Below are 13,426 nucleotides of genomic sequence, written 5' to 3' on the forward strand. Positions count from 1 at the left end.
TGTTTGTGATAATGATAATAAATGACATTGATAAAGGTTTTGCATATACAGGATTAGCAAGTTTGTTGTTTCGTATTGTTGGGTATTTTTGATAGTTTATAGAACTTGTGAGTATAAGTCACATTTCATATATTTTTTTTAGAAAAAAGTGAAATATATTTTGAAAAATGATGTCCAAACGAATTTTCATATTCAAATCAAACTTTACTAAAATCAAATATTTTAAAATAAATTTAGAAATTTATAACCAAATACGGGTGAAATTTACTATAATATTTTAAAGGTTCAGATTTCAAATTTAGAGGGTGTTTGGATTGGCTTATAAAAAGTTAAAGTAGTTTTTAAGCTAAAAGTCAAAATCAATAAGTTATTATACCCAAATTTTGATTTTTGCCTTATTTTTATCCTACTTTTTATGTTTAAAAGTAATAAAGCACTTTTTATCGTTATTAAATAATACACAAACTAAAAAACTGCTCAGAAACCAATAAGCCCATCCAAACATCCTCCAATTCTCCTCATTCTTGCACTCCACTCAAGACTGAAGCTGAACTACCTAAATCTGGCGACACAAACTTCCGGTATGGAGTCCAACGTCGATGCAACAGACGGCGAGACTGTAATTCTCAACTGCATCGACCCCAACGCCTCCAGTCTACACGAAGATAACGAAGAGATTGTCATTTCAACAGTTGAAGTCAGTCAATGGGACTTATCATCACTTGCTCATCGCCCAATCATTAAAATTAAAGCTAATCGGCAAAGGTAAATTACCTTTTTTTAAACCTTCGACATTTGTAAAAAAGTGTTTCCTTTTTGCTTTTCGTTTTACTTGATTTTTGAACTTGCAGGCTCGTTCAGCAGTCGTCATATTTTCACGGTCTATTGTGTGGAAGCTTTAGGTATAATTTTTTTAATTCATCTTTAGTTATTTCTTATTCCTAACATGGTAAATAAATATTCGACTATTAAGTACAAAATCTGATCTTAATTTTTTGTGGAATTTTAAGGGGCATGACAATATGAATATGGTCAATAACTCTACCCCTCAAGTTGGAGCGTATAGATCATGAGCTCCGAACTTGCTATACATAAATGTGATCCTCGGGGTTCATAATTCATTTGTAAATAGTGGTGACTGAGTGAGGAATGTGTTTTGTCGCGGATAAAGTGATAATCAATCTCAATATATTTTGTCCTCTTATAGAATACTGGTTTAGATGCGTTGTTATCACATCGTGATTGTGACAAATTGAAATTCATTTGAATTAACTCAAATATGTGGTTTAACCGCATAAGCTCGTGTGTTGTTAGGACCATAGCTTTATATGCAACTTCTACACTTGATCTAGTAGCCACATTTTGCTTGTTATTTGTCCAAGAGACCAGGTTTCTATCACTCAAAACAAAGTATCAAGATGTAGGTCGTTATCTGATGGAGATCCAACCCTATATTCATTTGCAAACCTGAAAATTTTACTAATTCCTCGATCTTGTAGAGTATTCCTTGTCCTAGATTACTCTTGAATCATATCAAAGGATGTGTACCACTATATATTTTTTTTTTTGATAAGGTAAAGGTTTCATTAAAGGAGTACCAAGAAGGTACCCAAAAAGTTACAAGTTACAGCATAGCTGCATCAGTTACATTCCCAAAACACCTATAAAATCCATAAACTGATCTAAGTTTTCAACCATATTTCTTTTACACCAGAAAGACATTTTTTGAAGGCAACTATTCTTTACAAAAGCTAGGCGATTTCTTTGGTTCTCAAAACATCTCTTATTCCGTTCAACCAAATGGTCCAAAAGTTGCAGAGGGGTATAATCTTCCAAATTTTTTCCAGATCTTTCCTGACTTTCTGGTATTGCCAACATAGCAGTAGGTCTTTCACATTCCTTGGCATCACCCAATGAACTCCACTCATGCTCAGAAAAAGATTCCAAATTTGTTGTATTTGGCTACAATGCAAAAAAGATGTTCCAACGAGTCTTGGGAACTTTCACAAAAAAAACATCTGCTGCACAAAGGTATTCCTCTTCTCTGTAACATCTCTTGAGTTAAACATGCCCGCCAAGCTACAATCCATCCAAAACAAGCAACTTTAAGAGGTGCTAAAGACCTCCACAACATTCTCCATGGCCAATTTAAATCCCGGTGACCTATTTGCTTCTGCAGTAGTCTATAGCAACTCTTTACTGAAAATTTGCCATCCTTACCATCAATCCAAATTTGGGAATCCATGCTGTTTGCATCGAGGATCACGAGTTCCAAAAAATATAAAAGCTGACAAATTTCATCAACCTTCCAATCATTGAAGTTTCTTCTGAAATTAAATTTCCACTCCTGCCCTGTATAACAGTCTGCTATTGTACAATTTTTGTTACTTATTAAACTATACAGTGTAGGAAATCTATTCATCAGCTTCTCTTCTCCCAACCAAACGTCTGTCCAGATTCTACTACCATCACCAACTTTCAATGCAATGAACTTCTGAAATTCAGGCCACAACTTGATTATTTGCGTCCATACTCCAATTCGTGAAGGCGCAGAAATTGCACCAGGTGTTCAGAACTCATTTCTACCATATCTAGCGTACCACTATATCTCATTAACTATCACAAGTGCCTTGAAAAAACTGACTGATAATATTGACAATAACGCAATATCTAGACAGTGCTAAGATAATTCAGCTTACCAATCTTAAGACTCCTCAGCCTTGAAGTTGCTTGACTTTTGGATGTATAGGTGAGTCGATTGGTCGATAGTTAGGCATACCGGTTTTGCCCAATATAGCCAGAGCAAATTTCCTCTATAGAGAGAGACAAATGAATTGGACTAACCAACCTTTATCCCCAACAAGTACGTACGTTATTCCAAATTTTTAGTATGGAGGTAAGTGAGAGATGTTATTTTATTACCTAAATACTTACTGTCGTCTCCAGTAACAATTTATCATCCACATATATGGCAAGGTAGAGACATCAAATCTGCATAGAGTGTCGATGTAAAATGGAATGATCTGACTAGATACGGGCTAATCAAAATTGTTGAACTACAGCATCAAAACGTCCAAACCAAGCTCATGGACACTGGTCATATTGTCTGAGACTCTTGAATCAAGAAGTCGGCCAAAGGATGAAGATTGAGGTAGATATGTAGCTGAATTACCTTTATGTGTGAGGGAGATGGTAGACAAATATGTAGGGGCCTTAAATTTTAGGAATATGTTGCAATTGTCATTAGAAACCACAATTGACTGATCTCCTGAAGGGGCTTTCTATTTTTATTTGACGGTATATAATTTATGATTAGAAAAGAAGGAATAACTTGTCTCTGATATACTTTAAGGAGTGGATTTTGACAAAATCCAACTGAAAAATAGATCCAGCACGTCGAAAAATCAAAGGACCTTTTTTGTTCTTGTACTTGCTGGCATGTCATTGACTGTAATACTGACGTGGGCTAGCTGGACTATTGAGTGAACTAACTGAGTAATGATGTGGCGGCTGGCTAGGTTTACCATGGCGTTGGCTGAACCTAATGTGGTGCTAACATGGAACATTACATGAATAAAAGCTGGTGACTAGATGAATGCCCCGGCGAGTGATGGACTCTGTTGGAGCATGAGGGATCGTATGGTATGGCTTTTGACCAGTATCCTTTTTTGACCATCATGTTCATCACGACGAGATGAATCTCCAGGTGTAGTGGTTGATTGGATGAGACACAGATGAAAGATCTTGAAGCGACGGGCGTACACCATACTATTTTTGTCAGAAAACTCTTTTGGTGATTGAAAGCAACTCAAACTTCGATATTCCCTCCCCTTAGTTCTTACACCTTGTGAAGCACAAGAGAATTAAATGAATTTTCCTGTATTGACTATTGAGTGAATAATAATGTACAAGAATAACTTCATATATAGAAGTTTTAGAGTACGTATAATATGTAAACAATTATTTCCTTCTCCTAAAGCGATAACTAAATATTCTCCTATTCCTTATGTTTCATTTTATATGACAATGTTTGATGTGTGGAGTATAACTAATAAAGAGAGACTATTGACACAAGCTAAATATGTATACCATACCAAAATACCTTTATTCTTGTGGTTGTAAGAATGACATATCATGCTTATAAGAGAGTGCTTTAAAGGTAAAATGTGAGTGTTAGAATTAAAGAGTTGCCAGATATAGTAAGATGTCAATTTTTTGAAACGTACTAAAAAGGAAAGACTGTTATATGAAATATAATGGAGGGAATAATAATTATATAGAATATACTTAGAACATTATATGGAATGTTACAAGAGATAATGCGGATGAAGAACATTATAACGTAGTTACTTCTTTTTTTAAAATAAGTATTATAACGTAATTGCTTTCTTTTCTGAGATTACCTTACCTCTTAATTCTATGGTTTAACTGTTCCAGTGAATCTTGCTTCGACTCTATATCTATTCATTGGGACATGGAGTCGCTTTTGAGCATGTTGAGGTTTCTTTTTGGATGTTCATTGGACCTTACTTCAGAGAACTTCCTTCCGTTGTATGAGGTAAGAATTCCAATTGCCAATATATTTTCATCACTGAAGGTGTCAACAATTTCTTTTATCTGCTGAAGAGGTTTCACCGAATTTCTGATTTTCTGTTGGTCACCTGGAAACTTGTCAGAGTACTTTACCACTTTTTGTTAGCCTAGTAAGGTCATATTGCCTGCGGAGTAAGTAGTGCCCTTGTAGTGGATAAGAGTTCAGCATGCCTCTATTTTTTGGGGTTGGGAGGGTGGGGTTAAATGATGTAATTTATTCAATCAATCAAAACAGCACCTAGGAGGTATTGAATGTGTATCATTGCAAAAACTCAGTCTTCCATCGTAAATGTAGGGAACTGAGGAAATCTAATTTAGGGTCTAAATCATTCATTCAGCACGGCATACCAAAAATGTGCTGTGTTTGCATTGAGCTCAATGCTAGAGTATTCCAGGACAAAAGCATGCTCCAACTTTAGTTTGGGAAAGGTTCGTCTTTGCATCGCAATGTTGTAACCTAGTAGGATTTTTTCTGGGATAACGTTGACTTCCCTCCAAAGCAGTTACAAACTATGTTTCTCGGACTCCCCGTGCGAGTATCCGATATGGATGCTGATCTAGAGGTCGAATTCTTCCGCACATAAATTTTGATTCGGGGGTATGGATCGGAGTGCAGATATGGACAATAAATTTATATATATAGATTAGTTAAAGTTATTGAACTAAAACTAATTAAAACTTAAATTCTTTATAAACACCTAATATTTTATATATAAGACATCTCGTGTAATAGAAAAACATTCTCATACATTATATATAACAATCTCATATATATATATATATATATATAAAACATTGTTAGTGTCCCACATCGGTTGGGTGGGAGGCCATTTGTCTCCTTATATGTCCTTGAGCAATCCTCACCTATTAAGCTAACTTTTGGGGTTGAGTTATGCCCAAGGACCATTTAGCATGGTATAAGAGCCAGGCCCACCAAATAATCGTTTCACCATATGTGGCCCCCATATTATCTTGTCCACGCTCCAGTTGCTAAGCCTGGGCGTGTAGGGGTGTTAGTATCCCACATCGATGGGTGGGAGACATATTTGTTTCATTACATGGACTTGGACAATCCTCACCTAGCTAGCTTTTCGGGTATAGTTAGGTCCAAGATCCATTTCTTTATCATGGTATCAGAGCCGAGTCCCTGATATTGGGCCCCCAAGATAGATTGTTACACGCTCCAATTGACAGGTCTGAGCGTCGGGGGGAAGGGGGGATGGAATCCTACGTTAGAGATGAATGGGTTCCTTGGATTCTTTATATAGCTTGGGCAATCCACATCCTTTGAGGTAGCTTTTGGGGTTAAGTTACGCCCAAAGTCCATTTATCATGGTATCAGAGCCAGACCTATCTCAATTTATTATTATCGATGTTGGACCCCCATTTATGTTGTCCACAGTCCAGTTTGCAAGCCTGGGCGTGAGGTAGGGGGAGTGGGGGTGTTGAGTCATGTCCCATATTGGTGGGTAATGGGTGTTTTGGTCTCCTTGTATCGTCTTGGGCAATTCTTACCTCATGAGCTAGCTATCAAACCGAATACCCAATCAATCTACACTTTTTGGTCATAGCCTGTAGTTAAAGGAGTCCGAAATTTTTTTGATGCTTTTTGGATAAAAACACGTTTCTAATGCTAAAAAAAAAGTTACATAACTAGGTAAAACGCAGTACAGTACTGCGTTTCACTTATTAATTTGGGCCCAGCTATATTTTATTAAAGCAATTCGTAGTACTATACTGCGTTTATACTGCGAATTGCTTTAATAAAGTAAAGCCCCTTCTTCCTTGGACAACGACAGAACCGAGACTCCCCCATTAAAAAAATTTCGAGCACTGCTGGCCCCCCCCCCGCGTCAAAGTTTTAAATTTTTTTTTATGGGCCCCACCCGTCACCTAAAGAGCAAGGAGTGTAGGTCCCACACACAAGACAAGCTTTGGATTCCTTCTTTCGGGTGCAAAAATTCGATTTCAATCAAATTCAAAAAACTTAAATCGAGCTATTTCGATTTTGTTTATGTCGAAACTCGTTTAGTACATGTTTGTATTGTTTAATGTGTTTCCATGTTAATTTGTGTTATGTTTGTGTTTAAATTTGTATCTTATTTATACCCGGATTGATTTATTAGCTTTGGTACAAAAAAATGTTAAAATTTGATAAATTATTTGTATTGTTAATGTTATGTTTTTATTTGGTTAAATAAAAAATTAATATTATTTATTTTGTTTGTTGTTCATATTTGTATTTTATGTTAGTTGTTTTTATATGTAATAGTGACCTTTTAGCGTAGTAACATAAATAGCCTTTTAGCGTAGTAAAATATAGAGCCTTTTAGTGTAGTAAAATATAGAGCCTTTTAGCGTAGTAAAATGTAGAACCTTTTAGCGTAGAGTCTATGTAGTTTAAGTATGTAGTAACTGCAAACTCTATCCAATTACACTTTAAAAAATTAATTATATAATTTATAACAATAAACTTACAAAAGTAACAAATTAATATATGTTGTAAAATTAACTCCAATATCGAGCCTGGAACCCATACATAATTATTCAGTCCAATTCAATAATTTTTAATTTAATTCCTTAAACTAACAAAATTCTAAAAATGTTGAAATTGACACGCATAATAATTAAGGATAATTCGGTGCTACCGGGCCTCAAAAATCAAGCCTGGAACACATACATAATTATTCAGTCCAATTTTAAACATAATTAATTATTTAATTTATTAAGCTAACAAAATTCTAAAAATGTTGAAATTGACACGCATAATAATTAAGGATAACTTGGTGCTACCGGGCCTCAAATATCGAGCCCGGAACCCATACATAATTATTCAGTCCAGTATTAAATATAATTAATTATTTAATTCCTTAAACTAACACACACAATTAATTTTGTTTAAATTATAGTAGACGACATGGACTTTCCTCCGCCTGCGCATCCTAGACCTGCCGAGGATCAGCTACTAGTGTTGCAGGGCGACCATAGGTCCTCCTTTGTATGGGAGGGACAGCTATCGATGCAGACTCTCCGCCCCAGGAGACCTGACGATTTGTGGGAGTTCATCGTGGAACATCCTTTCCATGCCGCGTAGTCGCGCGCGTACAGGCTACGGGCTTCTATACGATTTTTGAGCTTGGACGGATGCAGCTTGATTGGTCTCTCATCACAGCCTTGGTAGAGCGGTGGCGACCGGAGACGCACACTTTTCACTTGCCCACTGGAGAGGCCACCATCACGCCGGAGGATGTTCAGGTTTTGTACGGGCTGCGCGTAGATGGACGGGCCGTGGCACTGCCCTAATACATTAGATCCATGACGCGTGCACAATTTTTGGATATGATGGGGCAGTTTACTGGTTATAGACCTTAGGGTGACGCTGGGGGCAATCGCGTTGCTTTGTCAGCCATCATATGGCTGTTTTGCACAATTTTGTTAGCTTAATAAATTAAATAATTAATTATGTTTAAAATTGGACTGAATAATTATGTATGGGTTCCAGGCTTGATTTTTGAGGCCCGGTAGCACCGAATTATCCTTAATTATTATGCGTGTCAATTTCAACATTTTTAGAATTTTGTTAGTTTAAGGAATTAAATTAAAAATTATTGAATTGGACTGAATAATTATGTATGGGTTCCAGGCTCGATATTGGAGTTAATTTTACAACATATATTAATTTGTTACTTTTGTAAGTTTATTGTTATAAATTATATAATTAATTTTTTAAAGTGTAATTGGATAGAGTTTGCAGTTACTACATACTTAAACTACATAGACCCTACGCTAAAAGGTTCTACATTTTACTACGCTAAAAGGCTCTATATTTTACTACACTAAAAGGCTCTATATTTTACTACGCTAAAAGGCTATTTATGTTACTACGCTAAAAGGTCACTATTACATATAAAAACAACTAACATAAAATACAAATATGAACAACAAACAAAATAAATAATATTAATTTTTTATTTAACCAAATAAAAACATAACATTAACAATACAAATAATTTATCAAATTTTAACATTTTTTTGTACCAAAGCTAATAAATCAATCCGGGTATAAATAAGATACAAATTTAAACACAAACATAACACAAATTGACATGGAAACACATTAAACAATACAAACATGTACTAAACGAGTTTCGACATAAACAAAATCGAAATAGCTCGATTTAAGTTTTTTGAATTTGATTGAAATCGAATTTTTGCACCCGAAAGAAGGAATCCAAAGCTTGTCTTGTGTGTGGGACCTACACTCCTTGCTCTTTAGGTGACGGGTGGGGCCCATAATTTTTTTTAAAACTTTGACGCGGGGGGGGGGGGGGGCAGCAGTGCTCGAAATTTTTTTAATGGGGGAGTCTCGGTTCTGTCGTTGTCCAAGGAAGAAAGGGCTTTATTTTATTAAAGCAATTCGCAGTATAAACACAGTATAGTACTACGAATTGCTTTAATAAAATATAGCTGGGCCCAAATTAATAAGTGAAACGCAGTACTGTACTGCGTTTTAGTAAAACGCAATATAGTACTGCGAATTAGTTAAAAAAATATAATTTTTAAATAATACGCAGTACTATACTGCGTTTTACCTAGTTATGTAACTTTTTTTTTGTAGCATTAGAAACGTGTTTTTTGTCCAAAAAAGCATCAAAAAAGTTTCGGACTCTAACCAAATCCGGTATGGATCCCACACCCATACCCACACCCACACCCACACCCATGTTGTGTCGACACGGATGCGACGGGGATTTGAAGAGTCCGCAGCATAAGTTACAAACATGTTTATTTAAAGTTTCATTCTTTTTATATTCAGATTTTGTCAATTAAGGACATCTTGTCAATATTTCTCATTAATAATTCGAATCTTGATCTTTTTTCCCTTTCTCTTCCTCGGTGAGAGGGTAGAAAGGAGTGATATAAAGTTTAATCTTCTCTATGTCACGTTGGAAAGATGTTTAATTTTCTCTCTTTTGATGTTTTACCACAACTGAAGGTCTTTAGGTCTCTTTTGACTGGATAGTTGCTCTGCAAGTCTCTAACACATGATTAGATGCAATCTGTTGTTGTTTGTTCAATAATTTCTAATATCTGATCGTAGACATTTTTCTTGTTAAATCTCTGATCTTGCACACTTATTGCGTCAGGCTGCATTATTTTTTGGAGTGGAAAAGCTTCTTTTGGTTTGTCGAAGTTGGCTGAACTATGTAATATCAGAAGGCAGGATTTGGCCTCCTCCATTGCATTTAGAAGATTTGATCCATATCTGGGAGTATGGTAGAGAGAATGGTAACAATGTCTTTTATTTTTGGTTACTGGAAAAATGATAATTGCAGCATATTGCTCTTCATATTACATTTTTAATGTGATACCATGGGTTGTCTCTTATAGATTAACATGGGATATCATGCAGCAACTGATTTTATTCCACAATTGACTGATTGTCTGGCGAGGAACTTTGTAAGTGCTTAAATTGTACTTTGTTCTGTTGTTGAATGTTTTCTTGAATTCATTAGTTTGATTCAAATGCATATATACACAGCATGCCTCTATAGGATGGTTGATTAAACCGTACTGCACATCCTTTAATGTTTCTTTGTCCATCCCTTCTCTTCCTTGATTTCGCTCCTTCTCCAGCCTCATTTTTCTTCTCCTCCATCCAGTTGCTATCTCTTTTCCATTTCCTTCATGCTTCTTTCTTCTCTTTCCCATTGGCAACTTCCATAAAGACAAGTTGCAAAAGATTTTGCAACAATTTTGCTGTTTAGTTGCAGAACTCACTTGATGTAATGATCAGGTCAATGGTGTTCTCATTTTTTGACAAGTTATCTGGAAGCACTAATATCGCATGTGGTTAGGATTAGATGAAATGTGAATTTTGAGACAGTTGTTACCAAGAAAAATTTTCAGCATAGTAACTGCAACAGATTTGTCTTTCTGAGGGGTCTTTGATAATGGAAGAGGTTCTATTCATGTTCTTGTTTTGAGACTATTGTAAGCCGGTGAGAGAATGTTGTTTTGTTACTTTTTGTTAAAAATATATCTCTCGACAAGAGGGGTTGCTCTGATGGTAAGCAACCCCCACTTCCAACCAAGAGGTTGTGAGTTCGAGTCTCCCCAAGAGCAAGGTGGGAAGTTCTTGGAGGGAAGGATGCCGGGGGTCTATTTGGAAACAACCTCTCTACCCCAGGGTAGGGGTAAGGTCTGCGTACACACTACCCTCCCCAAACCCCACTAAGTGGGATTATACTGGGTTGTTGTTGTTAAAAATATATCTCTCAAAATGTTTTTAGGGAAAGAACCATTTTTTAAAAGAAATAGACAAAATGTGCACACTTGCTTTGAAAACCATCCTTTTCTCCACACCCTTACTACTCCACCACCTGCCAATTTACCTACTCACTCTTTGTTAGTCACTTCGCATTTGTTTTAAAGAAATTTTCATGCCATTAGATCTGCTTCAGTTTTTCAGTCTTTTTTTATTTTTTTTATGTCAGTTCTTCCAAAACAACAAAAAATGTATTACTTTGAAATATTAGCAGGAACATTTCTAGCTACCAAACAACCCCAGGAGCAGTTGCAGTGATTTACCAAAATAAGCCAGTGAAAACATGTTGTCCTTCATATTAGTTTTAAGTATTTTGAATTTTAAGTTGCGATGTCACATCACAGGATCTTTTCTAGTCTCCATCAACTGTTTCAGATGTAATTTTCTTTCTTACTGCAGATATGGATGACTTCTTGCGACTCCTTTCACAATGTCCCTTTTGAATTGTTGCTTTCCTGTGTAAAGCATCCTTGTTTGACAGTAGACAGGTTGGTACTCTCTTTATCTATTAAAATAAAGGGTTGCCTGATGCAATGTCTTATTTCAACTGCAATACTGATTCCATGGTGACTTTTCACAGCGAGAAACATCTTTGTGATTCTATTCTACTGTGGCTTGCTGCCAACACCATCCCATATGATCTTTTGAACTCCACTGGGGATGCTCGCCTTGAAATTTTCACAGAGGTATAAGATACTGGAGGGATTGAGTTCAATCACATGATATTTTCAATTGAATTTTGTCTGTCTTTGTGTATCTAGAGAGGCTTAAGGGGGGGGGGGGGAACAATTTCTCAGGGTATTCTTTCAGAATTGAGGAAAACTGGAACTAGTCATGCACGGGTGCATGCTAAAGTGCGACCGCATTAGCAAATCAGGTTTAACCATCTGTGTAAGGAGGACATGTAAGAATAGTCTAGCTTACTTGGTGAGGTTAGTAATCAACGCTGATTTGGACTTTTGCATTATAAGATCCCGGAAGTGTATATCCTTAATTAAAAAGGAGGATTCAGGAAGTTATTTTTTTAAAACAGGCAAGAAGATTTGGGAAGTGGATATTCTTTTTCTCTTTTAACAAAATAATAGTGTTTTTTCCTCTTTGTTTTTGTTGTTTTATGACATCTCATATGCGTGACTCTTATCTTAGTTGATGACATGCCTTTTTAACCGATTTTGAACCTCACACTCAATCTTCTTGTAGAAAAGAGTATGGAGCAGCTGGTGCTCAGTTGTTTGGTTTTCTTTGCATATCTGATTTACGTAATAATATTACAGGTGCATTGATCTCAGTCCTAGTCTTCCAGTTGACAAAGTGGTCCAGTTTGATAATTAACGAATATATTATATATGGAAGGTATTAATGTGAAATGAAACTCACGAGCAACTGAATCCCTTTTAGGTTAAAGGAAATTTTTGCCACTATTGCTTGAAAAATTAAACATCTAAAAGCTACAAGCTGAAGGCCTATGATTCTTGCACAGATATCTCTGCTATGTATGCATTTGAATCCTCTCTTGATTACACTGAGTAATTTATGTGACCTTCATTGTCTTTCTGAACAGATCCGCACTAGCCTTTTGTCATTGCCATTTGCTGCGGGTATGACCAGCCCTTTAAGTTGTTATTTTCAAAGCACTAATGCTCAAGTGTTATGTATCATCTGATCATTTCCGTATTTTTTTTTTTTTTTTTGTCATTTCAGGGAAACGGAGATGCCCCCTCTTCTCAAAGTTTGCAGAAAGAAGCGTGGATGCTATTCTTAGTTTAGCGACCTCCTCTTCCTTTAGCTTAGCAAACATTCTTGGAGGTGGTGACTTTAGTCAGCTCAGAATCCGCTTGACTGAATGTACTAAGGTTTACATTTAGCAGCACCTTTCAGTTCTTGTGGATTTTGGCTTTCATTTTCTATTTTAGTTGGCAGAACAATATAATCAGTGTAACACCTCATGGTTTTCTTCTTTATCCCTTTAGAATGCTTGAAGTTTTGGGACTAAAGTGGCAAGTCTGACCACTTAATTATGAAAGTCATTTCACCAAAAAAAATTTAAATGCATTTTTTAAGGTGTTGTTATTATCTAGAAGCAAAAGGAAAACAAAAGAAAAAGAAAATCAAGGAGTATTTATAATTTAATCTAAACCTAGACATATTGAGAGGTGGAGTTTCTTCATTATGATAGCTTAACTTTGTTGCCGTTGTTTCTTCACTCACTCTGATGGTATTATGCTAATAATTGAAATGGGAAATGATTCTGCTTATAGTTTTCACTTCATCATATCTGTTCTTGGAGACTTTCCAAGAATTGAACTTGCTAGAACTTTGGGGATGATTTCTAAATGTAACTTTCTCCCTTTAATCACTTGTTGGAAACTAAAAGATTTAACACATCAAACATCATCAAGAACATGCTTGCTTGCTTGATATACAATATTACTTAACAGTGTCAAAGTGAAGATATATTTTTGAAGTTTACCTCTTTTACTGGAAATGTAGTTGTGAAATTTCATA

The 13,426-nt window shown here is 35.8% G+C and overlaps 1 protein-coding gene across 3 annotated transcripts in view; it reads left to right on the forward strand.

The window, feature by feature from the left end:
• Nucleotides 1–448: 448 nt before the first annotated feature.
• LOC104217368 (BTB/POZ domain-containing protein FBL11) overlaps nucleotides 449–13,426 on the forward strand; it is a 55,456-nt gene continuing 42,478 nt past the window's right edge. The window contains exons 1-10 of one of the 3 annotated variants that reach the window (XM_070165073.1): nucleotides 712–765; nucleotides 852–902; nucleotides 3,519–3,642; nucleotides 4,438–4,558; nucleotides 9,741–9,882; nucleotides 10,007–10,053; nucleotides 11,321–11,409; nucleotides 11,502–11,607; nucleotides 12,483–12,519; nucleotides 12,623–12,774. In XM_070165073.1, coding sequence (XP_070021174.1) covers nucleotides 4,475–4,558; nucleotides 9,741–9,882; nucleotides 10,007–10,053; nucleotides 11,321–11,409; nucleotides 11,502–11,607; nucleotides 12,483–12,519; nucleotides 12,623–12,774 — 657 coding nt within the window. In that variant the 5' untranslated portion in view covers nucleotides 712–765; nucleotides 852–902; nucleotides 3,519–3,642; nucleotides 4,438–4,474. The other 2 variants (XM_070165074.1, XM_070165072.1) reach the window with 2 other exon arrangements.

Source organism: Nicotiana sylvestris, chromosome 12 (assembly GCF_000393655.2).
Source record: "Nicotiana sylvestris chromosome 12, ASM39365v2, whole genome shotgun sequence".
Classification (NCBI taxonomy): Eukaryota; Viridiplantae; Streptophyta; class Magnoliopsida; order Solanales; family Solanaceae; genus Nicotiana; species Nicotiana sylvestris.